Source organism: Hordeum vulgare, chromosome 2H (assembly GCF_904849725.1).
Source record: "Hordeum vulgare subsp. vulgare chromosome 2H, MorexV3_pseudomolecules_assembly, whole genome shotgun sequence".
In the NCBI taxonomy this organism is placed as follows: Eukaryota; Viridiplantae; Streptophyta; class Magnoliopsida; order Poales; family Poaceae; genus Hordeum; species Hordeum vulgare.
Genome location: NC_058519.1, coordinates 613,263,543 through 613,289,006, shown reverse-complemented (window position 1 = coordinate 613,289,006; position 25,464 = coordinate 613,263,543). Strand labels below are relative to the sequence as shown.

At 43.9% G+C, this 25,464-nt stretch overlaps 2 protein-coding genes and 1 non-coding gene across 6 annotated transcripts; 2 read left to right on the top strand and 1 right to left on the bottom strand.

Annotated features, from left to right (window-relative positions):
• Positions 1–2,400: 2,400 nt before the first annotated feature.
• Positions 2,401–6,985, top strand: LOC123427819 (GPI mannosyltransferase 2-like). 4 transcript variants are annotated; one of them, XM_045111951.1, is made up of 8 exons: positions 2,401–2,457; positions 3,054–3,653; positions 4,092–4,184; positions 4,263–4,458; positions 4,894–5,072; positions 5,643–5,896; positions 6,106–6,290; positions 6,374–6,985. In XM_045111951.1, exons 2-8 carry the CDS (start codon positions 3,142–3,144, stop codon positions 6,545–6,547), a joined length of 1,593 nt encoding a protein of 530 aa, XP_044967886.1. In that variant the 5' UTR covers positions 2,401–2,457; positions 3,054–3,141; the 3' UTR covers positions 6,548–6,985. The 4 variants fall into 4 exon arrangements, with proteins under 4 accessions (XP_044967886.1, XP_044967887.1, XP_044967885.1 ...); XM_045111953.1 differs by lacking the exon at positions 2,401–2,457 and having other exon boundaries at positions 2,495–3,454; positions 3,548–3,653; XM_045111952.1 differs by lacking the exon at positions 2,401–2,457 and having other exon boundaries at positions 2,492–3,653; positions 4,906–5,072.
• A 2,656-nt stretch (positions 6,986–9,641) lies between these two features.
• Positions 9,642–9,714, bottom strand: TRNAR-CCG. Its single transcript has one exon. It is a non-coding gene; the product is annotated as a tRNA-Arg (tRNA).
• A 5,035-nt stretch (positions 9,715–14,749) lies between these two features.
• On the top strand, positions 14,750–16,371 carry LOC123428759 (protein NODULATION SIGNALING PATHWAY 1). Its single transcript, XM_045112916.1, has one exon. The coding sequence runs from the start codon at positions 14,750–14,752 to the stop codon at positions 16,286–16,288; it is 1,539 nt and encodes a 512-aa protein (XP_044968851.1). The 3' UTR covers positions 16,289–16,371.
• Positions 16,372–25,464: the final 9,093 nt, after the last annotated feature.

Sequence of the window (25,464 nt, the reverse complement as noted above, 5' to 3'; positions counted from 1 at the left end):
TATGCATGATATTGAAACATGTTTGCAAATCAGAAAAAATGTTCGAAAATTAACAGCAAAAGAACTTCAGGAGTTTCGAAAAATGTTCGTGAAATCAAAAAATGCTCGCAAATCTGTGAACAATTCGGAAATAAAAATTATTCCCAAATTTTAAAAAGGTTCAGGAGTTTGAAAAAATGTTCATGAACTCAAAAACTGTTCATAAATTTGAAAAGGTTTCTTGCATTTGAAAACAAATTCGTGAACTCCAATGTTTTGAATATAAAAATCTGTTCATGAATTTTAAACAAGATCATGAACTCAAAAAATGAAAAAAAAATGTTCACGAACTCAAAAAATGTTTGCAAATTTATAAAGTGTTCATGAATTTGAAAAGTATGTTCATGAGTTTGAAAATCTTTTGCAAATTGAAAAAATATCACACTCTCGAAAATAAATGCAAAGTCAAAAATTATTTATGAAATTGAACTAATTTTCATGTTTTTTAAAAAACATTCACAAGTTTAAAACATGTTCATGAATTTTAGCAACACTTACAAAGTTGAAAAAAAATCTACATATATTTAAGAGAATTGACCATGTATTGTAAAATGCTTAATGAATATTCAGAAATATAAATGTAAGTAGATACATAATGTTTACAAACATATCTGATAATAAAATAGACAAAGGGGAAGATAAAAATCAAAGAAAGAAAGAAAAATAAATAGGTAAATAAAAATGCCTAAGGAAATTGTAAATAAAAACTAAAAAGGGATATAGAATGAAAGTAGAAATTACAGGAATGGGAAATCAAAAGAGAGAAAAAAAGAGTTACTGGGCATGAGTACGAGAAAAAAGAATTAAGGAAAGCAGCTTAAGTTCATCTGCAAGTGGGCACGAATACAAAAATAATCATTTACTTGGCGACCCGCAGGAGACTAGAGGTGGAAAATAAATATAGGTTGGTCCATGTGAGTTAGGGAAAGTAGCAAATTATCCCATTACGTGAAAAACAACTCCATGGTTCGATTTAGATCAAGATTGATAAGTTCAGGGTGCCAACGATCAAGATCCGAAATTGAGGGTTCGACTTAGCTAAGCTCTACAAGTTCAAGAATAAAAATGATTTTTTTCTGCACAACGAGCTTTGTAATATTAAAGTAAGAAAAACATGGAGGTTTGGTCAGCTACTCTTAATTTGTTTCAGGCAGTGATGGACCCAGAAGTTGAACTTAACCAGAATGAACATTTAAAGTCTTAAACTTTGATCTGTAATAGCAAGTTTACTCTACCAAAACTCTAAGAAATTCAACTACAAAAACATGAAAACGCATAAAATGATCTCCGGAGACTGGGTTCAGCGTAGTTTCCACTTTGCCTTTAGAGACTGGGATCGGCATTGACATGCTAGATTAGATACTCCATCAACACAAGGTCATGGAATGACCTGCGAAATTGAGTGTTTTCTTCTAAATTTTTTATACTACTATACACTTTACATGCAAACATTGGTGTGGCACAAAAAAATTGTAAACCAAGAAGAACAAGGAGGGAAGAAAGGTCTACAGGGTGGGTTGCGGCCCACCCTGAGATTTTAGACCAGGCCATACCATAGAAAATTGAGTGGAAGAAAAGGCCCAAGAAACAATGGCTTACTCGTCCCGACCCATACTGCCATACAACGCACACAGACAGACTACCGCTCAAAAAAAAAAAAAAAACGCACACAGACAGACGCACCCTGCTCGTCCCCGACCTCGGCCGCCCGCTCGGCTCCCGATCTCGCCGCTTGCCTCGCCGTCAGCCGCCCCTGCCGGCCCCGCTCGGCCGGCGCTGGGCGCCACCGCGTCCCCCTGGCGCACCTGCCAACCGGCGCCTGCCGCCCAGTCCGCTCCCCGCCGACTCCGGCATTCTGCCGGCAACCCTGCCCGGCGTCCAGCCTTTAGCCCGATTTGAGGACTCGAGGCAAGTTGTCCACTGCGGCATTTCCCATTCCCCAATTTCTGATTTAGGGTTTGCTCTTTCCTGTCTGCTACATCAATCAGGTGGAAGAGTCAAGTCTATTGCGTTAGCTAAACAGACTTGCTATCCACTACATGAACACATAGTCGTATCAGCACATACACATAGCTTTTTGCTATCCAGTACATGAACACCTGATCTGATTGTTTGCCACTCTAATAAGTTGCTCTAAAATGGCACTCTAACAAGTTACTGTAGCAATGCCACTTTATAACAGATTAACAATGCCACATTGTCTTTCTTGTACTTCTCGAGGTATGTATTATGTAGGCTTCTCATGCAAAATTGAGAAATCTAGTATGTCTGTAAGACCATATTGATCTGTTTGTATGTGCTATTGGTAAATTAATTAGAATGCTGGCATGTCATATTTGTTGTCAATTGTTTTTAGGTGGACTACCCTGTTTTGAAACCCTAGATCCGCCACTGAGGTGAGCACCGTGCCACCAACAGGTATGTCTACATTGATTCCGTTCTCCTTCTATCCATTTTCTTATGGGTTAGATTAGGCGATACGTATGTTGTTGATGTGATATTGTTATAGGAAACTAGAGATAGAAACAGAGACTGATTGATGGATTTGCTTGTCAACTTGTATTGGCCGATGGATTTGTCCGAGAATGGCTTCATGGCTTGATGCTCGCTGCCTTGCTTTGCTGTTGTTGGCTTGTGAAAATAACAAGAGGATTCCTGTTGTGTTTCTTGGAGGCATAGACGTATAGCTCTGTTTAGGTGCTACTATTCGTAGCTTGCTGTGTACTGTCTTCACAGATGATGCACCATGTCCCATTTCCCCCTAGCCCGCTAGACAAGATAATCAAGACTTAAGAATATGAGCTATCTCTAGAGCAGGGTAAGAGCCTCTTCTATTCAAATGGTCCTCATAAAAGATTTTGGGGGTTCAAATCTTTGTGATTTCTCCATATGTAATGTTTGATTCGTAGTATTGAGTTTTATGATCTTTTCTTCCGCTAGAAAATCCTTTGTACTAAATTTTATGGAAAAAATTCCATTGAGTGAAACTTCTAAATCCATAGGTAATGTTTTAGGAACCAGACGGGTTGGAAAACCATCTGTGAGTCAGCGATCCACCCTGCCAGTGTTCTGCTCTCACGGCGCCTTCCCCCCGCCCGGCCCATGGCGACGCCGCTCGTCACCATCGTCCGGCTCGCTGCCGCCTCCCGCGTCTTGGTCCTTACTCTCTCTTTGCTCGCTTGCCTTCTCTTTCGCCCCTACGACACCTCCGCCTCCCTTCACCCGCCTTGTCTCTCCTCCCCCTCCTTCCCCCCTTCCACCTCCTCTTCTAATTCCACCACCGCCACCATCTCGTCCCTAGCCGTATGGGATGGTGTCCACTTCGCCCGCGCTGCCGAGTGCGGCTACGAGTACGAGCAGTCATTCGCCTTCCTCCCCCTCCTCCCCGCCTCAATCACTCTCCTCTCCCGGTCCCGTAAGTCACCTCACCTCTACCTCAACTTCTCATCATTGAGGTGTCTTCTTGATCTGGTTTGGTGTTGGGTTTTGGCCCCTTTTCCTTCTGCAGTGTTCGCGCCGCTGGTGCCGATGCTGGGGTACAGGGCCGTGCTCGTGATCTCCGGGCATGTTCTGAACAATGTGGCGTTTGTTGCCGCCGCGGCCTATTTCTACAGGTGACTGACGCTCTTCAGCTACACACATTGGCGTATTTATTTCAGTGTAATTAGGATTTCTATGTTTAAAAGTGCTGTTTTAGGTTTTTGGATCATGTCAACAGATATTCATTCTATCAGAGTCATGCTTGTGCGCATAATGATCTACTAATATTAGTGTGTTTAATCATTTGGATGCTTGATGTTTCAGTCTTGGTATCCATCATAGTTTAATAATAGAGTTTGAGTAATTGCGATAAAAATCTGCCTTCAAATTTTAGTTGTAATACATTCATTTCGAGTGCAGGACTACCCATTTCTCATTCACAAATATTGCCGTTTGCACAACCACCAACGAGTTGTTCTCATGTCTAATAATATGTAGATTCACTTTGCCTAGCATCAATACAACTATTTATTCTAATGTGAAAAAGTGACCCTTTATTCTACTTCCTACAGATTATCTGTGCTGATCTTGAAGGACTCAGGAGCGGCCTACCGTGCATCTGTTCTTTTTTGCTTCAATCCTGCTTCTGTGTTCTACTCATCCCTGTAAACTTCTTTGCCTTTACGCCACAACGAATCATGTACTAGCTATGACTTAACAGCAGCATGTTTTTGTTTTGGCAGATATTCAGAAAGTCTTTATGCCCTTTTTTCGCTCGGAGGACTGTTCTACCTGTTTTTCGGTTCTCGTACCGTTGCAATGATAATGCTCGCACTCTCTGGTTCAGCTAGGTCAAATGGAGCACTTAATGCTGGCTATATCTGTTTTGAGGCTTTGCTACAAGCATATGATGCTGCTATCCAGAAGAAAAGGCACATGGTACAGTTTCTTTTAATATTTTGGAATTTTTATGTTGTTGTGTATGGGGCTTACCATACGAGCTAACATGAAGAGGCCATATGTCTGAAGAGCACCCAAACTCGTACGCATCCCATGCAATTTTTCACCAGGAAGTTTGATTTTTTTTCTCAAAAAGTTAAAATGTAGTGATGATGTGAAATTTTGTGTGCATGCGAAAATATAATCCGATGCATGCTATAGAGTTGGATAAGTACCCATACTATAAATGATCAAAATTGTCCACCAAATTTTAAATGTACACATACTTTCACATGTTTAACCAATATGATATTTTTGTGGAATATCTTCTACATGACCATATATTTTACTCCAAGCTGATGTTTTGTTGGACTACATGAGTGCAGTTGAGGGAATTATGTCTACCTAACGGTATTACATTTTTCTTTGTCCAAGTGGGCAGTGCAGGCCCTTGTCACTGGATTTTTGCGCTCAACTTTTATATTCCTACCATTCTTTGCCTTTCAAGCATATGGATATTTGAACATATGCCTACACGGGTACACGGATGAGCTGAGGCCATGGTGCAAAGCAAAACTGCCCCTTTTGTATAGTTTTATTCAGAGTCACTACTGGTAATTGTTTCATTTTCATCTCATTTTTACCAGCACCAGCTCAACAATTTATAAAGTCTGATCATTGCTTTTCCCTTGAATTCTGTATTTGACAACCTTGGGATTGTGTTCTAATTATTATTTTTTTGCAACTCGTATATCAATATGATTGTATGCTTAACAAGAGTTTTTCTGAGTTATAAGGAGTCACCATTTCTCTTATACAGCCATGATAATTCCATATTCATCTTTTGTGGAGAGTGTTATGCCTGTTCTTTTGTCGTTCTGTTCTGTTGCACCAATAGTGTATGCTGTCAAGTCACTAGGATGCCATGCTTGGTAATCTGGGATCTCCATGCTAGGGTTGTGTGCCCCACGTATAGAAAATAGGCAAACTCCATTCTCATTTATGTCCACAAGAATTTGAAGTACTTGTGTTGTTTTGATTGGTTAAAGAATGTCCGTGTATGTGCATTTCTCCTTACAATTTTACATACTCTTCTACTAAGCTTGCTCTTTGACTGCCATCTTCTGAAAACTTATGCTCCCGTTGTTCACTAGCTTTATGTTATTTTATATCTTTCTTTTCAGGGGAGTTGGTTTCTTGAGATACTTTCAAGTCAAGCAGCTGCCCAACTTTCTTTTGGCTTCACCAGTACTGTCTCTTGCAGTTTATTCCATAGTTCACTACATAAAATTGCTTCACCAACTCTTCCAATCAACTAGCATACACGAGCAGATAATTGCCAATATTGAGGGGAGGTTAGTTGAAGCATATGAAAGCTCAGAATTTGCCACGGTGTTGAAGAGCGAAATTTCTACCGGACTAAATAGTAAAAAGCAAGGTACTATTACATTCTATCAACTGTCAACATTTTGTCTCTTTTTTGAAAGATAATTGGAAAGTGATATTTTTCAACTTTCTTAACACATGCCTAGGAGTTGAGGAACTTGAAGTGTCCTTAAAAAACCCAGAATTGGCCTCAAGCTATTGTTATCAATATAGGCTACTGGAGAACTGAAGTTTGAACCTAACTCTGTTATGCTTGAACAGGGAACACTGAGGTTAAGAAGAGAAAATCTGTTACAACCAGGGCTGCTTCAGCATCTTTAGATGGCAATGTATCAACACGCGGAATTGTGGGAGATAACAAGGATGGGTGCCCCTTGCTAGTTCTTCCTTTCATTTTACATCTGACATTCATGACATTTACCGCCTTCTTCGTGATGCACGTCCAGGTCAGCGTATGGCCTGATGAAATTTATTTGTAGGTCCTGCAGAGTCTGTTACTCAAGTCTCATATGTTGTTTTGTCCGTCCAGGTGTCAACGCGGTTTCTGTCTGCCAGTCCCCCGATCTACTGGGCTGCTTCGCACATCTTGGCTCCCGCAAGAGGCGGCTCTTGCAAGAGATGGGGTTACTTCATCGTCGTTTACTTCATTGCTTATATTCTTCTCGGCAGTTTGCTCTTCCCTAACTTCTACCCATTCACATGAGAAGAGCGGTCATTTTGCGCACACACGAATTGTATGATCTACGAATTGGTTCTCCTTGGCAGAATGTTCCTGTACAGTTGATGTATCTCACTTCTTTTGCCCCCTAAAACCTTTCTACGTAAAAAGAGAACCCTGTTTATGCTGACCTGAATGGCTTCATCCTGATGACAGAAGCCATGCATTCGAATCTGAGATTGCCTGGTGTATTCTGGGCTCTGTCCATCAAGTGGTACAGCCGTAGAATTGAGGAGTGCATTCTGTAGGTTTTTCTTTCTGGGGGATCTGAATGATATGCCCCATTTCATCCCTCCGTTCGGAAATAGTTGATGATGTTTTAGTTCAGTTCACATGCCATGTTATTTTTATTTTTATTTGTGGAAACATGCCATGTTATTTTGACACCTTTATAAGAGGAAGAATAATATCTAGTTAAATCCAGATGACCACTACCGTTGTGTCGGTGCACCACTGTCGCCGCTCCTTTACCGGAGCCGCCTTGATCTCGTCGATGAAAATTGAAAAGTCTTAGTGCATGTGCCCCTAACAACCCTTGAGACGCAATCATCGTCATTCAACCCTTGAATTGTTTTTAACACATGTCACCAAATCTCCCCAAGAAACCCTAACCTTGTCACGCCAAGTAGGTGGCAGGAATCTACATAGGAGCCTTGTCGACTCCGTCCTGATGAACAAACTTGATGATGATAGGAGCCCGGAAGAACAACTCAAAAAGGAAGCATCGTCATTCGTCCGAACGTCGACCCTACAAGAAAAGGAACCTAACCTGAACTACTGGCCGAGCTGAGGCACCGGGATGCCCCTCTTCGCCACCAACTTCCTAAACGGCGGGCACAAGAGAGGTGGATCCATGGGCTTGTTGCCGAAGTTTGAAGGAGATGAATGCCCTAACCGTTGGTGTCGCAAGAGAAACCCTAAACATGGACGTATGAGCCTCGTCTTTAGGAACAAACACGCTTAACCAAGAAGCAATGAAGAAATTTACAAAGGAGACCCCAGTTCGGATGAAAACATGCCAAGGGAAGACTAATGAGGAGAGTGACCATAAAAGTATGAACAACTGCCATCGTTGATGGTTTTCAAGAACAAATGTACTCCCTCCGTTCCTAAATATAAGTTTGTTTTAGAGATTTTACTAGTGACTACATAAGGAGTAAAATGAATGAAACTATACTTTAATATATGTATGTACATCCATACGTAATTGGCAGGTGAAACTTTAAAAAGACTTATATTTAGAAATGGAGGGCGTTTTCTTAGCGGAAATGTAGTACTTATGTTAACTATCATTGCTTAACACCAGAAATTTATGTTCCACAGCAACAGAATGAGGCGGTGCTCGTGAAGATTCTTCACAAACATTAGAATAGATCTCATCCTCCTTGGGTTCCTGATCTGATTTTTACACTTCCAAAACTGGTTGTAGCTCCAGCTAAAAAAAAAAAAAAAACTGGTGAAGTCTATGGATGTTATGTACACTTTTTAAAGCTGGTTATGTCTGATCCTAAAAATAAAGTAGAAAACAGTTTAGAAAGTCTTCTAAAAATAAAGTAGAAAACAGTTTAGAAAGTCTTCTGAAGCCTCAGTTAATCCAGAAAAGTTAAGTTCAGCAATGTCTGATCCTAAAAATAAAGTAGAAAACAGTTTAGAAAGTCTTCTAAAAATAAAGTAGAAAACAGTTTAGAAAGTCTTCTGAAGCCTCAGTTAATCCAGAAAAGTTAAGTTCAGCAATGTCTGATCCTAAAAATAAAGTAGAAAACAGTTTAGAAAGTCTTCTAAAAATAAAGTAGAAAACAGTTTAGAAAGTCTTCTGAAGCCTCAGTTAATCCAGAAAAGTTAAGTTCAGCAATGTCTGATCCTAAAAATAAAGTAGAAAACAGTTTAGAAAGTCTTCTAAAAATAAAGTAGAAAACAGTTTAGAAAGTCTTCTGAAGCCTCAGTTAATCCAGAAAAGTTAAGTTCAGCAATGTCTGATCCTAAAAATAAAGTAGAAAACAGTTTAGAAAGTCTTCTAAAAATAAAGTAGAAAACAGTTTAGAAAGTCTTCTGAAGCCTCAGTTAATCCAGAAAAGTTAAGTTCAGCAATGTCTGATCCTAAAAATAAAGTAGAAAACAGTTTAGAAAGTCTTCTAAAAATAAAGTAGAAAACAGTTTAGAAAGTCTTCTGAAGCCTCAGTTAATCCAGAAAAGTTAAGTTCAGCAATGTCTGATCCTAAAAATAAAGTAGAAAACAGTTTAGAAAGTCTTCTAAAAATAAAGTAGAAAACAGTTTAGAAAGTCTTCTGAAGCCTCAGTTAATCCAGAAAAGTTAAGTTCAGCAATGTCTGATCCTAAAAATAAAGTAGAAAACAGTTTAGAAAGTCTTCTAAAAATAAAGTAGAAAACAGTTTAGAAAGTCTTCTGAAGCCTCAGTTAATCCAGAAAAGTTAAGTTCAGCAATGTCTGATCCTAAAAATAAAGTAGAAAACAGTTTAGAAAGTCTTCTAAAAATAAAGTAGAAAACAGTTTAGAAAGTCTTCTGAAGCCTCAGTTAATCCAGAAAAGTTAAGTTCAGCAATGTCTGATCCTAAAAATAAAGTAGAAAACAGTTTAGAAAGTCTTCTAAAAATAAAGTAGAAAACAGTTTAGAAAGTCTTCTGAAGCCTCAGTTAATCCAGAAAAGTTAAGTTCAGCAATGTCTGATCCTAAAAATAAAGTAGAAAACAGTTTAGAAAGTCTTCTAAAAATAAAGTAGAAAACAGTTTAGAAAGTCTTCTGAAGCCTCAGTTAATCCAGAAAAGTTAAGTTCAGCAATGTCTGATCCTAAAAATAAAGTAGAAAACAGTTTAGAAAGTCTTCTAAAAATAAAGTAGAAAACAGTTTAGAAAGTCTTCTGAAGCCTCAGTTAATCCAGAAAAGTTAAGTTCAGCAATGTCTGATCCTAAAAATAAAGTAGAAAACAGTTTAGAAAGTCTTCTAAAAATAAAGTAGAAAACAGTTTAGAAAGTCTTCTGAAGCCTCAGTTAATCCAGAAAAGTTAAGTTCAGCAAAAAAGAAGCCTCAGTTAATCCAGAAAAGTTAAGTTCAGCAAAAAAGGCGACCACGCTGGGACTCGAACCCAGAATCTCCCGCTCCGGAGGCGAGCGCCTTATCCATTAGGCCACGCGGTCATGTTCTGAGCACCTTCATACTAAAACCTTCACAAGGCCATGCAGATGCTCTACGCGATGCCCGAGCAGTACGGCTGCTGGCCGTCCACCAAGACCTTCATTTACGTGCTCCACATGCTGGTCTGCAGGCGGCAGTACGAGGCCGTTCACGAGGTGTACGCCAGCGCGCCCAGGCTGAAGTACTTCTTGATGTCCTTGTGTGGCGTCCAAGAAGTTCGCGGAGGCGAAGGACCTGGCTGGCATGATGATGTGCTGAAGGTCTGAGATGACATGCCATGTTTTTTGGTTCTCAAACCAAACACACCTTCATCGTACAGGCTGCTAATTGGTGGACTCCGCAGTGCTAACTGCTTAGATGATGCGCATCATGTCTTGAAGCAAATGGTGGACCAAGGTTCTGTTCCTCGGGTGGGTGCTTGGACAAAACTTCTTACATCCTTATGCTGAAAATGTATGTTCATGCCTGTGGACCTGACAATACACCTGAGCAATGAGATTATTTTGTTACTGGAACTAGTGAACCAACCTGCCTGCCTTTCTGCGTGGACTTGCATATTGAAGTCGGATCTTTTTTCGGTACGGTGATTTAGGAATATCGGGTATCGGAATGACCAAGTTCTGTTTGCTGATGACCCGTATACTGATGTACCTGATAACTGAGCGCTGGCTCGGTTGGCTTGAAGTTCATGCGTGTGAGCTCGCTCACCCGTGTTCGATCTGCAGGGAAGGCTCATTTTGTACCCAACTAACGGACCGTTAAAGGAGGGATTCTTCCCCCTTTAGCCAACGTTTGTATACCGATCAACTGATGTATAGCCTATTGCTTTTGTCCCTGATTACAAAACCAGTAGAAGCTCCACATTCTCCAATTTAAATGTGAAAATATTTGTAAGCTCATGCCATTATGTTCTTTTGTTACAACTCAAATACGTACGACAATTTTCTGTATGTCTGACATGTGAAAAAATATCTGAAGACAGTGTCCGTGCATTTCGAGACGATCTTCACTTCATCCTTCTGATAATCCTCTCTGGACTTCGCCAAACTATTTAGAGTTGGAATATCTGCACTTTTGTGGGCTATATGGAATTGTAGAAATGACCTGGACCGTACCGCTATTGAAAACCAGGCAAACAATATGAAAGATGCATGCCTTGAGGTAGTTTTTCACCTTTCATACCCTTGAAATGCAGAACATCATGTTGCTTGTGATACAGTTATTACATTGTTCTCGGTGAGACAGAATGTCCCATCATAGCTCATTTTATCTTTCCTTGACTGTCTAATTGTTTAACTAGTCCTAATACCAATATAATTATGTTCCTAGATTCATAACCATCTTCCCAACTTTTATCTTTTGTGGCCTATATATAAGCTGATCATCCCTTAGAGTAAACTTCAATCTCTTTACTCAAGTTTCCGCAGATCTGGTTTCAAGATAAGAGGTGAGTCCATATCAAGATGGAATCTGCAAGTTTTTTTTTTATTTTGAAATATAGATGGAATCTGCAAGTTAATTTAACATATTTGAATAGATGTGTGTTCATGATTACAAGGAAATTGGACTGATGCCTAGGGATAAAACTGCCGGCTTAGAGTAATACACATCATTGTGTACATCAAAATACAACAAAGCAAGTGCCTGTCTTACAGTATGGTATCTGGTGCTAAAAACACAGGATTCTGGCGGACTGCAGTGAGATTCGTCCAAGATGCAGAAATATAAAAGACATACTGCCGTCTAAACAGTACTTGCTGAAGTACTGCCTGGTATATCTTTTCTTAAACTGGCCTTGTTAGTAGCCGTGATGACAAATTTCACCGTCGTCTTCATGTATCGATAAAAAGCAATTTCACCGTCACCATCTGCAGTATTTCAACTTGAATAAATAAAAGCCGTGGGGACGAAAGCGATTCTTATGTCCAGTAACTGATATTTGTGCGTCTTACCGGCATCTACGTAACACCTTTAGAAAACACTGAAAGGGTCAGTCTATGACCTCTCCTGGTGCATCATGAGTTGCTTGAGATGCTCAGACACGTTTCCCACTTGCACAAACACTAAGAAACCTGCAATTTGCAGCCCTGAAATGTGCTTTCATTGGCGTAGCAAATTCAGAGGAAAGCGACTCAGTTTTCTGGCTTACCATTCGCCAATTATTTGGGGCACTAGCTAGCTTAGCTAGACACCACCAATTATCAAACAGAACCACGAAGAATCATTCTAAATTACGTGTCGCCATTTTCCGGACGAACATCTGTCGAGAGATGATTGTCACCAGGAACTAAAAGAAAGAGGAATTGCTGCGCAGGCAGTATATCTAAGCAATATTGCAGGATGGTGGTTGTGAGGCTGTCCCCACAGGTGGCCACATGCCCTTGTGATGGTGTCATTTGGACCCTAATTAATCATTCGAGATTCAGCCTGGATCCAAGGAACAGGTGACATAGGCATGCCAACTAACAACTAGCAACCATCGTCCCTGTCGCCTTCCAACCAAACTGCTCATTGATGTACCGAAATGTTGTGACAAACACACACACTTCTTGCAGCTAGCAAACTTAGTTGTTGGCTGAATATTTCAAAGCAGACTTTGGTACAGATGTCACCCATACTAGCTTGGCTGGAACAGTCAATGCAATCTAGGACAGTAATAAGGCCTGCTTTTACATGTTTAAGCTTTTGAATTTGTATAACAAGTGGGGTTTTCAGAACATGCCATTAATCTAACGAAAATGATTCTTCAAAAATACCCAGGCCACTTTTGGTTCATATGATAGGGATATCAAAGGAGTAGAAAAGCCATTGGAAATGAGGTGTCATGTATCTCATTCCTATAGGAAAAGAGATGCCATTTGGTTCATAGGATATAATTTTTTTTCCAATAGGCCCGAGCTAATGTTTTTTCTTCCTTTGAAATGTGAAGGATAGAAACTAGTCCTACAGATGAATAGGAATCCATTTTTACACACCAAATAGCTCTAAAGGAGATTTCCCTTTAGGAGCACTATTCTATAAAATTCCTGCAAAATTCATACAAACCAAAGGAGGCTTTAAATAAGAAATCCCCCTCACGGCCCTCTTTATTTCTTACATTGTGACATGCTCTTTATCATCTGAACAAGGCTTGGCCTAATACTTCAAAAGCATGCTGAGTTTATTTCGAGTTTTCCAAACTTCTCAATAAAATTAACAATCTTATACCTTGGAGTTTGCTTGGCTTCAACATGAAGTTTGGTTGGCTTCTTGAGTTCCTCCGAATTGGAGGCTCAATCCATATTAGGATGTGTTTGCTTTGAGGATATAATGGCACGAGACGGGTTGATTCCGTTCACAGTCCACCATTTCAATGTTTAGTTGAGGATGGTACCGGAACTAGGCGATCCTCAGAAAAGGAATATTCCCTATATGTTCCACCAAATCATCACCTGGTTATTCTTCTCTTATTGATAGAAGAAAAAAGAAAACACGCATGCTAATTGTTAAAACCAAAAATACAATGAAAATGTTGCTGGAATTTATATAATATTTCGATAAAAGAAAAAGAATAACCCCACAAGGTGAGTTGAGTCAAATTCTTCTCATTTCATATCTCCAACCAAACACAAGAATGAAACGAACCCGTGATATTTTTTATCTTTAACCGAACACAAAAATGGAACAAACCCATTCCTTCAGAACGAGAACATTACTTGTCTTAGATTTATCGTGATACGTGTCAGATCGGAGGGAGTAATTAATTTCAAACGTACGCCTTTAAGGACAAATTTGCCGTTTTTAAAATTTGGAAGGTGGTGTAGTGAAGCAAGGCACCATATTAAGAAAAAGGCGTCCAGATGCATTTTGTTAATTGGATTATTTTTAGAATACCAATGTTGTGCACGGGAGCCATACGCAGCCAAACTTGCAGAACACATGTCAGCACTCCACAAGGACAGGATGCTAAATTACTCCATTTTTTATGCCTGGTCCTGCTCCTACATCGATCTCCTATTCATCCACCAAACACTAAACTACTCACTACAAAAACCGAACCATGAGCAAAGAAGCGATTCACACCAAGTCAGTTGGGCGCCAAGGATGCAGAACCAAGAATGCCGTGGATAGATAAGCGAGTGCTTCCTCAAGCTTCATGAAGGAAGGGTGCCCGTGCATACGTTTGCACACTGGGAGCAGCTGATTTGTTCTTCTGACTGAGCTTTCATGCACGGAGGCCATGAATTACCATGAGCATGAGGATCAACAGCTCGCCGTCATCAGTACAAGCAACGACGGCTTGGACTGGCTTTGTTGTATGGCATGGCAATTTACTCTGCTTCAGCACGATGAATTCCTGACAATTCTTTATGTTAGCATGGAAATTTGCTCTGCTCGGCATGGCCAATTTCTGATAATTTCTTCTGCTAGAATGGCAAATTTTTTTTCTTCCCAACACAGCAAATGTATTTGTTACAGCATGGCAATTTCCGAGCATTTGTTGCGAGTGCCTTTTTGAGAGAACGCTCCGTGACGGCGCCGTCCGCTCGGAGCGTTCGTTTTTTGAGGGGTAATAATCAGAACGTCAGCGTGTTATTAGAAACGTCCTTTAAATACGGCCGAAACTCGTATATTGTATGGCATCGATCGCGTGTTCGGGCCCAGCTATGTAGGTATATTCTACCATATACCGATTGGATCCTGCATATGCATGTTTGATTAATGTTGTTATTATTTCCTTTGATCCCTTCTTCCACGTCACTAGCGCTACGGAGCCAAATGTGCAGGGAACATGTCAGTACTCCACAGGGACACAACGCTAAAATATACGTACTCCATTTCGATGCCCGGTCCTGCTCCTAAAATACGAATACTCCACGTCACCAGCTACATGCATCCATCTCCGATTCATCCGCCAAACCCTAAACTACCACTGTACTTAGCTCCCTACAAAAACCCAACCCTGAGCAAACAAGAATCAGTTAACACCAAGTCAATTCGGTGCCCAAAACACAGCCAGCGATCGGGCAGAGCTTATTCCCATGCGTGGAGCAGGCCATGAATTACAATGAGCAGGACGACCAAGCAGGGCTCGCCGTCGTCGCCACGAGCAGCGACGGCCTGGACTGGCTCGAGGACTCCGTCTCCTTGCTCGCCGGGGACATCGACCTCGGCGGCAGCTACGGCTGGTGGTGTGACATCTTGCCGCCGCACCCCAAGGATGACATTGGGAGCGTCGTCGCGCAGACGCTGTCGCCTCCAGCGCCGCCCGCGTTGGCCCACGCCCACCCCTCGCCAACCATTGCGTCGCCCGCGGCGTCCGAGCCGTCGCCCAGGAAGCGCAAGTCTCCGGTGTCCGGCTCCGGCCATGGCAGCGGCAACCAGCGCCGCCGAACCGAGCAGGACAGGCCGGGCGGCGGCAAGAAGGGCGGCGGAGCGGGGTCGGACCGGGACGCGAGGTGGGCGGAGCAGCTGCTGGGTCCCTGCGCCGTCGCCGTCGAGGCGCGCAACCTGTCGCGCGTGCAGCACCTCTTCTACGTGCTCGGCGAGCTCGCGGCCTTCTCCGGCGACGCCAACCACAGGCTGGCCGCGTACGGGCTGCGTGCGCTCTCGCTTCGCCTCCCTGCTGCGGTTGGCCCCGCGGCAGCCGCGGCCGTGAGGGTGCCGGCCGCATGCGAGTGCCCGACGCCGTCGTTCGCCGGCGCGGAGCCACGGCTGTTCCGCGCGTCCCTCATCAAGTTCCACGAGGTCAGCCCGTGGTTCACGCTCCCCAACACGCTGGCGAACGCCGCCATCTCGCAGCTGGCCTCTGCGGCGCCCCGGCCGCTCCACCTCGTCGACATTGGCGTCTCGCACGGGGTGCAGTGGCCGACCTTGCTGGAGTCCCTCACCCGCATGGCCGCCGGACGGGCGCCGCCGTCCGTCCGGCTGACGGTCGTGGCCACCCCGCCGGTGCCCTTCTCGGCCTCGCCTCCGGGGTACGACTTCTCCCCGCACCTCCTCCGGTACGCCAAGTCCATTAAGCTGGACCTCGAGATCGGCCGCGCCGCCTCACTAGACTCCGCGCATGGCTTCTGCACCGCTCCCGACGAGGCGCTCGTGGTGTGCCTCCAGTTCCGGCTGGGCCATGTCACCGCCGAGGAGAGGACGGACATCATCCGCAGGGTCAAAGACCTGAAGCCGCAGCTGGTGGTCCTATCAGAGCTCGACGTCGGGGGCAACGGCAGCGCGGCGGGCGAGTTCACAGCGAGGCTGGAGCTGCTGTGGCGGTTCTTGGAGTCGACGCACGCGGCGTTCAAGGGGAGGGACGGGGAGGACAGGCGGCTCCTGGAGGCGGAGGCGGGAACCGGCGTCGCGGTGGCCGCGGCCAGGGAGGCCATGGGGCGAGAGGGGTGGCGAGACCGCATGACGGCGGCGGGGTTCGACCAGGTGGCGTTCGGGGGCGAGGCGGTGGAGTCGGCCAGGTCGCTGCTGAGGAAGTACGACAACGGGTGGGAGATGTCCACGGCGGCGGCGGCGACGGGAGGCGGCGGCGCCGTGGCGCTGCGGTGGAAAGGGCAGCCGGTGTCCTTCTGCTCACTGTGGCGGCCGGCGTAGCAGCGGCAGCTGAGCTGGGATACCGACGTCACGTCATGGTTTTGATGGCGACCGCACGTCCCGGGATTGGTGGACGACGAGGCTGATACGGTCACGTGTGACGCTCGCTCGCCGGGGAAAAGCATATGCCGTTTGCGGCATGCGCCCACGTCTGCAGCTTTGACCGGAGAGCTGCTCGCCGGCCGCCGGAGCTGGGCGCCGGTGGGAAGGACATACGCGAAACGTACGTACGTGCGGCGGTGTAGTGCAAGCGCCTGGCAGTCAGCATCTTTTGTATGTACAAAATAAATTAAGGGTTGGCGCATGGCTGATGATGATCCCTTCTTCTTGCTTTGCTCCATTTCCGATTTCTATATGCGTCCTCCGTCAAGGAATCTTTGGTAGTATATCCCAAATGGTGATCTCATCAAGCTCGATCGTCACTAACGCATGCATTGATTACTAAGAGAAACCCATGTTTTTTTTTGCGAGATAATAAAAAATATGGTATATTCCAAATGGTATATTCCGCTTAAAAAAGAAACATGATTAGTCTATCGTTCTTGGATGCCTGGCATTGGACCCTTGTAAACTATGATTGGTTTGTCAACTATGCCATGGAATCTTGATGGTGATCCCATCCAGGTTCATTTTCCGAACCATTAGTTGACAGTAATGAAGGTTGCAGGAAGTTAAATAAAAATTAGACAGGGTGCAGAGGTGCTTTAGCTTCAATGCAGGCGGGAGCTCCTTCTTCACTAAAGAAGACGAGCGTTGGTTCGACATCTGGCTGTCAACCTCTGACGACACCAACGACGATGATGATGGTGCAGATGATTGGAGCGACTGGAATTAGTTTTTATGTTTTTGAACTATCTAGCACCGAATTATCTATCTATGTTTTCGAACTACCTATCAAGTTGCAATCTATGTAAAATAACTTTGTATGCTTTTTATTTGAATGCAATCTATTTAAAAAATGGTTTGCGCGCGCTGCATTTTTAGGCACTGCTGGAGCGGCGCGCATGCGCTGCATTATAACGTGGCTGCTGGAACATGCGCCTAACCCCGCGCTAAACCAGCCGAAGCGTGCGCGGCAAACGTATTTTTTAAGCGCGGCGCGAAGCGCGGCTGTTGGAGATGCTTTCTTAGACACACACCATCGCAACTGCAGCTTTGCCCTCTCGCTGATCCTGAATAGCTCTCGCGCAGCATACACCCCTCCCAAGCATCACTCTTTCTTTTTGTACCGGCAGTCGGCCACCCACTCGTTGGTGCTACTGGTTGCCGGTGCACTAGACCGCGTCATCCGCTGGATGCTGCAAAGAAACACCGGTGAGCCTCTATTACAGCGTCACGATGCAGCTCCAAGATTGTTGGTCAGCACTCCATTGCAGCGTCGACTGTCGAGGCCGCCTGCCAGCACTCCATTGTAGCACCGTTGAGCTCTTCGTTCCAGTGCCCGTAAGGAGCATTCGGCGAGCGCTCCATTGCAACCATACAACACTGCTGGAAATGCCGTGACGACGACCGTGACGGGCGGCGATTTTGTGAAGCACCGACCAACGACGAGCTGTGTACGTTGTCCCAATTGTAGCAAACGTTGTGCTGCATTCACGGGGTGGACCACTTCACCGAGGCGGTGCCCGTACATGGACTTCACCACACTCACACAGCAACGCGGCGACGCTGATGGCCGACGTCGAGCCCTTTGTTCCACTGGAGGCTGGAGCCTCGTTGCCCCGGCGTGCAGCAGCACGCCGTTGCATTACGACTTTACCTATCGACGGGCAGCACCATGTGCTGCAGTGCAGCTCCCCGCCCGACGAGGTGTGCGAGACGCAGTAACTCCCCGGGGCCGGGGATATCCGTGGATCGCGTACCGCTTGGTGCACTGCAGCTCCACCGTTGCGGCGAGATTCGGGTTGTAGTGTCCTTGGTCAACGGCGAGATTGTCGGATCGTGGCATTGTTGTGCTTGCATCTGGAAAAGAGAAGAAGAAAGTGGAGCAGTTGCAGCGGCTGGTAGTGCCTGCAACAGCGATCAGCTAGCTCCTATAATAGGTGGCTGTCATCGGTGATGTGTGCTACATTGGAGCGGGCAAGGCTTGGCCAGTTACACTCATGGCGGAAATTAGGAGAGCAACAGAGAGAGGTTAGAGACGAAGGCGTATGGCTCCTGTGCTCGCATGAAAAGGAATGAGATAGGATTGGTGTGTGTGGACCAGATGGAAAGCATGGCGTGCTGGCAGCACTTCAAGCGATTGCGCGCAAGAGAGAGACAGAGCGCGCACGATCCAGCTGGATCGGACGCCCTACGACACGACTGATGCCAGGAAGAAATTAGTCGGTTGATTTTAATATTTTTTCTTTATTATTAAACACTTATTTGGTAAGGATGTATTCACTTAGCAAAGGAAACATGTCCTTATTTTGATAAGTTATTAATCAAATATGAGACAATTGATTCCTTTAAAAAAATGATGGGTGAAAAGTCCGGGATGAGAGGATAAAAAAATTAAAGAGGAGAACAGAAGGGGGGGGCATATATAAGGAAGTTTGGACGAAGAAGAGGTGAATTGGGAACCTTGGGTTCTTTTTAAGTAGTAGAGATTTATTGACGTACCAAAGTTTTCTTATTTTTTGATAAGTTAATAAAATGTGGGACAGTTGATTCCATTTTAAGGAAAATCGATGATAGAGACAAAACAGAGATGAGAGAAAAAAATGGAAGAGGAGAATAGAAGAGGGGAACATATATAGGGAAGGTTGGGCAAAGGAAAGGTGAAATGGGAACCTTGCGTTTTTTTTTATTTTTATTGACTTATCAAAGAAAAATATGTTCTTGTTTTGATAAGTTAATAAAACGTGGGATAATTGTTTCCATTTTAAGGAAAATGGATGGGAGAAAATTTAGAGATGAGAGAAAGAAATCAAAGAGGAGAACAAAAAAGAGAGACATATATATGGAAGGTTGGACGAAGAAGAGGTGAAATGAAAACCTTACGTTCTTTTTAACTAGAAGAGACTACAATATTTTGCCATCCAATTGCAAAATATGGGCCTTCTCTAGCACAAAAACTAAAAAAAAGGGTCCACATTTCAAAACAAAAAAAAACCTTACACTTCGACGAGGTTTGATCGGTATACGAGCCCTCCTCGGTTCGGCATTCCAACCTTCAAATATAAGGGTTTCGGGTGTGCATTTACGGTGGTCCTTTAAAAATTTACGGGTTGGAGCACTTTTACGGTTTCTGTTCTGGACACTTTTTTCAACCAAAACTGTAAAACGTAAAAAATTTACGGGTATGACCACTTGTACGGGGCTGCTAGAGATCGTGTGACCACTCGGTTTGATTTACAACCCTCATCTTGGAAACCGGTGGTATTACACCCTTAACTTAAAACGAATTCAAAACACGACCCTGGTCTCGGTTTTAGGCTCGTCAACTGGTTTTGAACGAAATGAAAGCTGGTCGGGCAGTGCCAACTCAGCAGTCAGGCCCTCTTTGTTTCATAAGTCTTGGGACTTTTTTAAGTCCCAACTTATAAGTCATAAGTTCCTACCTGTTTGTTTACAGGGACTTATAAGTCCCGAGTCCCTACCTGTTTGTTTACAGGGACTTATAAGTCCATGTTGCACCTAATAATACACTTGTTCATATGGATCGTCATCAGCCAACGCGTACGGCACACAGGATAAGCACCGCTGCAAAGAGGCTCAGGAGAGGGCCTGTCCGGCGATTGGAGGCACCGCTGCAACGAACCGAGGCATAACGAATAGAGGCGGGGCGGCGACGGGGCGGCGAACCGAGGCGGGGCGGCGACGGGGCGGCGACCGGAGCGAGAGGCGGGGCAGCGACGGGGCGAGAGGCGGGGCGGCGGCGACGATTGGACCGAGAGGCGGGGCGGTGTGCGGGGAACAAGCCTGGAGCGACGCGGGGTAGGTCCGGTCCGGGATAAGTCCCAATAAGCTCCTCCCTGAGAGTCTTATTTGATAAGTCCCAAATCACCACAATAAGTCCCAATAACTCCCTTGTGTTTGGTTTAGGTGGGACTTATAGGGACTTTTTTAAGTCCCTAAACCAATAAGTCCCTGGAAACAAACACCCTCTCAATGCCATCGATGCATCTAAACCTAGCCATCTTTTTTCTATTCATTTTCTCACCCCGTCCCCCCACCCAGACCCAATCCCCGCCGCCGCTGCCACCTTCACCAAACCTTGACCCACGGCCGCCACACCTTATTGCCGCACCAGGACCGAAGCGCGAGGACGCGGGAGGCACAAGGAGATCGTAGCCTTCATCGGGGCAGTGCCCAGGAGGCGTGGGGCGTCGTTGCGGAGCCTAAGGTATCAAGGAGGAGGTTGGGGTGCTGGAAATTGAGCAAAATTGACACCGGTGGTCATCGTGCAGTGGAGGGAAAGGAGATCGTGGCCATCGTCGTCGAGGTGCCTAGGGCCAATTCGTGGCGCAACATGGTCGAGGACGGCATTGGAGGGTGGTATGACATGTTGGTGCAGTTCAGTAAAGCCGATGGCCATGAAGACGAGGTCGGGCGGTGATGGAGTGCTCTCTACGGCTTGGTGGAGAAGAAACAAAGAGGAAGAGGAGGAGAGGTCACTCGTTGCCGCCGGCAACAGCAGCGGCGGCTCGCTTGGGATTATAACAACAATTTGTTAAGGGCAGCAGCAGCAACAACTCCATTAGCACACAATGTGAATATGATGTTATTTTACGAGGCCGATCTATGTTGCAAATGAATACCGCATCAAAATCGGGTTGAGAAGAAAAGAAACCAACAATAACCACACAAGCACACCTTCGAAAAAATATCGCATGGAAAAAAGTTGATGTTCATCGTATGCCGAGAAGGAGGCAAGTAGGGAGGGAAGAAGGGAGAGGGAGAGAGCATAGTTGTGAGGCCATGTTTAAATAAAGGGCATGGATCTATTGTGGTCTTGAGTCATTAGAGCAACTCTAGTAGACCCCGCATCCCGCCGGCCCGCAAAACGCGTTTGCAGTTCGCACAAAACCGCTTTTGCGGGCCGGCGCGGGCTGACGCAGATGCAGACCCCCGCATAATGGACCCGTAAAAAAGCATATTCGCGGAATATACTTTTTTTATGGGTCGGCTTCTGCGGGTTCTGATCTGGTGCAGCTCCTCCCGGCCCGTAAAAACTTAGATTTGCAACTTAAATTGATCTAACACAATGCTTTTCTTTGCTTTTGCAACAACATTATAGATAGAGAAGATACCACCAAATCTTGGTTAGAATAGCAAAATCAAAGAAAACAAGAACCACAAGTATGCATTTCAGAAGATTTCCAACTTCCATAACTGCTCCCACTAGTTGAAGCAATATCTTCTTGATGCACTCATTGTTGATCTGTGGGTTCTTGATCTTGCTTTCTTCGTTCTTCATCTATGGTTCCAAAGAAGTAGATGTTGATTCCCCTCTAGTTACACATGCAGCCGCATCATTGCCTTCGACTGTACTAAGGATTGCACTAACATCTATTAAGTTTATTTCTATCAACAAATCAATGTATTGCGCTTCCCAAAACCAAAATGAGCATCCATCTTCCTACACAAAAGAATGAGCAAGCTCGAAGTGAGCTACCGCAATTGAACTAAAGAATGAGCCATGGAACAAGCTACCGCAAGTGCACGTACCCCGTCGTTTTCGCACTTGTAGAACACCCATCCGGGGTGCGTCGGCATGCCCGAAGTGAGCTGCAGCACTTGGCGTCGGCAGTCGTCGCACTCTATGAGCGGCATCGGCAGGCCACAAAGACGATGCGCGAGCGCCGAGCCGGTGGACGGCCGGACGAGTCCATGCCCGCAAACCTTCGGCGGCGGTGGGCGGACGAACCCGTGCCTACATGCGGCGATGTGCCCTTGCCTGGGCTGCGGGAGAGGCTCCCCAACCACTCCATCACCTCGGGCAGCAATCGGCGACCTTCTGGCGTGCTCCTGTCGGCTGCTGTCGCCGGAATCTTGGGCGGCGGGCGGCGGCGGCGCGAGGGGGGAGAGGAGAGGTGGTTGGTGGGAGACAACGCGGGATGAAATGTCCCCTCACCAACTGCTTCCGCTTATATGTAGGGCACCGCAGCCGCGAGGGGGAAACCCGCGTTTTCCCGGGTTGGGGTCGGGATTTTGCCGCGCCCCTTAAAAAATTTTGCGGGCCGGGACGGTTTGCGGGGTCTGATCGGGCTGGTTTTCCTCCCCGACCCGCATTTTAACGGTTATTTTACGGACCGGGACAGGATGCAGGGTCTGCTAGAGTTGCTCTTATTATCGGGTTAGGGGTGTGTCATATTGTCTCCTCCCGTTGTAATGCATAGACTTTTTTCTAATGATAATAAATCTTTTAGCATTTTCGTAATGACTATAAACAGTTTTTTTAACTACACGAACCCGCTTGTCTTCTATTAGGAGCATCAAAAAAATATAAATACTGAATAATATTTTTAAACGATTTTTTTGCAAAATTCCAGAAACGTTTTTTTGAAAAATGTGACATGGCAACATTTTGCCAAATACACTTCCACATTTTATAAAACTATACAAACATTTTTTTGAATTTTTTAAACATTTTCGAAAGTTTATTAAGGTTTCAATATTTGTTCCCTTTTTTCAAAAAAAAAATATGTTTCAAATAGTGTTCTACTTCCCAAAATTGTTGGTGTTTCCAAAAAAAGTGTTTGTTTTCCAAAAATGTATAAAGAATTTTCAAAAATTGTTCACACTTTAATAAAACCATCCATTTTTTGAAATCATTGGGCATGCATGTTTTCAAAATTTGTTTGCCCTTAAAAATATATTTGCAAATACCGACGTTGCGGTTTTGGTTAAATAGTTCGTGCCTCTCGTAATTGCAATAACAGCCAATGCTTCTGGTGGCTAGCGGAGCGGGTGGAGTTCAGCGGTAGCTCCTACCTGCCGCTCGTTGCGGCAGGGAGCCCCTGCACCGCACAGGGGGACGGCCCATCTAGGCCTGCACACTTTTGTTTATTTATTTTCTTTTACTTTTTCCTTCTATGTTGTTTTATTTTTTTTTGTCCGTTTTTTCTTTCCTTTTTTTATTTGAACCAAAAACATCTTTTTGAATTTGAAGAACAATTTTAGAAAAACGTGAAAAAATTTGGAACCGCGAACAATCTTTTAAAGCAAGAACGTTTTTTGAATATTGAGAATAAATTTTTGAAGAGCAGAACAATTTTAAAAAATCTCAATCAAATTCGAAAGCATGAACAATTTTTTCAATCACGAATATTTCTAAAAATTTTAGAACGAATTTTAAAACCGAGAACAATTTTTAAAAAAATGTGAACAAATTTCGAAACGCGACCAGTTTTTTAAAGCACGAACATTTTATGAATTTTGAGAACAAAATTTTGAAAAGGATAACAATTGTGAAAAATAAAAACAAATTTTTAGCGCATGAACATTTTTTTGAATTTTGAGAACAAATTTTGAAACGAAGAACAACTTTAAAAAAACGTGAACAAATTTGGAGGCATGAACAATTTTTTAAAGCACGACCATTTTTTTAATCTTGAGTTCTTTTTTGAAAAGGTGATTTTTTTTAAAACCCTGAATATTTTTTGAATTTTGAGAACAGAATTTGATAATGAGAAGAAATTTAGAAAAACATGAACAGATTTGGAAACGCGAACAATTTTTTAATCTTGAGAACAAAATTTTGAAAACCCCGAACAAATTTGAAAGCGCGAACAAATTTTTAAAGCAGAAACATTTTTTTAAAAGCGTGAACATATTTCTAAAGCACATTTTTTTTAATTTTCAGAAAACATTTGAAAAAACATGAACAAATTTGGAAGCGTGAATAATTTATTAAAGTACGAACATTTTTTGAATCTTGAGAACAAATTTTGAAACTCAGAACAAATTTGAAAACTCCCAAACAAATTAGGAGCGCGAACAAATTTTTAAAGCAGGAACATTTTTGGAATTCTAAGAACAAATTTTGAAACCGAAAACAATTTTGAAAAATCCTGCATAAATTTGAAAGCGCAAACAATCTTTTAAATCACGAAAAAAAGTTGTATCTTAAGAATTTTTTTAAAACTAAGAACAAATTTGAATCTTAAGAACAAATTTTGAAACCGAGAACAAATTTTGGAAAATATATATCATATTCTAAAACCCGAGAACATTTTTTGAAAATTCAAAAACATCTTTTGAAAATGAAAAACATTTTTTGAAACAGAAACAGAAAAGAAAAAAATAAACAGAAAAGAATAAAGACAAATGAAAAAGGAAAATGGTTCAGGAACCTTCTAGAACTTTCCCTAAACCAGAAAAAGCCGACTGGGAACCTCTAGAAGGTTCCCAAAACTGGGCAATGCAACCCATGCTAATGGGCCAGTTCATTTGAAAGCGATCCCTCTCCCGTTCTGTGTGAAGCCCCGACATGGCTTCGCACACAAGTCTCATGTTCTGTGCGAAGCCCCAACATGGCTTCCCACACAACGGCGAATACGGTTTTTCGAGTTCAGCAACTCATGGTCGCAAGTTTGATTCCTCGAGAATTTCACTTTTTCGGTGTTTTTAATGCAGACGTTACAAAGAGAAGGAAAAAATTGCGTCATGTTTGTTTGGCCAACCCAGTCTTGACCGCAGTCAATAACTCCGGGATTCGACCTGCCACATCAACAATCTCTATTTGGAAACTCTCTCATTGTTTAAAATAGACCAGGATTAGGGAGTTAGCTCTCCTGATTTTCGAGAGTAAAAATTTGAAGCTCGATTTAGCTTTCGACTTTAAAAGCCAGGTCTTTTTTTAGACTTTTTCCTGCCTTGTGTGTAATCTTCATTTAGAAAAGGATCAACTAGTAATACATAACCACGTCTCAGAGGTCATGAGCAGAGGCAGTACAAGTAATGTTGATTTCAACTCGGATGAGCCGTATACCCAACCTCACGATTTGCATGATCTCGAAGACCCAATCACGGAGGAAGAGGTTTCCTCAGCCACCCGGGCAATGTGAGGCGACAAGGCTCCCCGTCCTGACGACTTCACAGACATTTTCTTCAAAAGGTGTTGGGATATCACCAAGCATGATCTCATGCGCGTCATCTATAGCTTTGACTCTCTCCACACTGCCCTTTTACAATGGCTCAACTCCGCCAATGTGGTGCTCTTGCCCAAGAAGGAGGGAGCGGAGGGT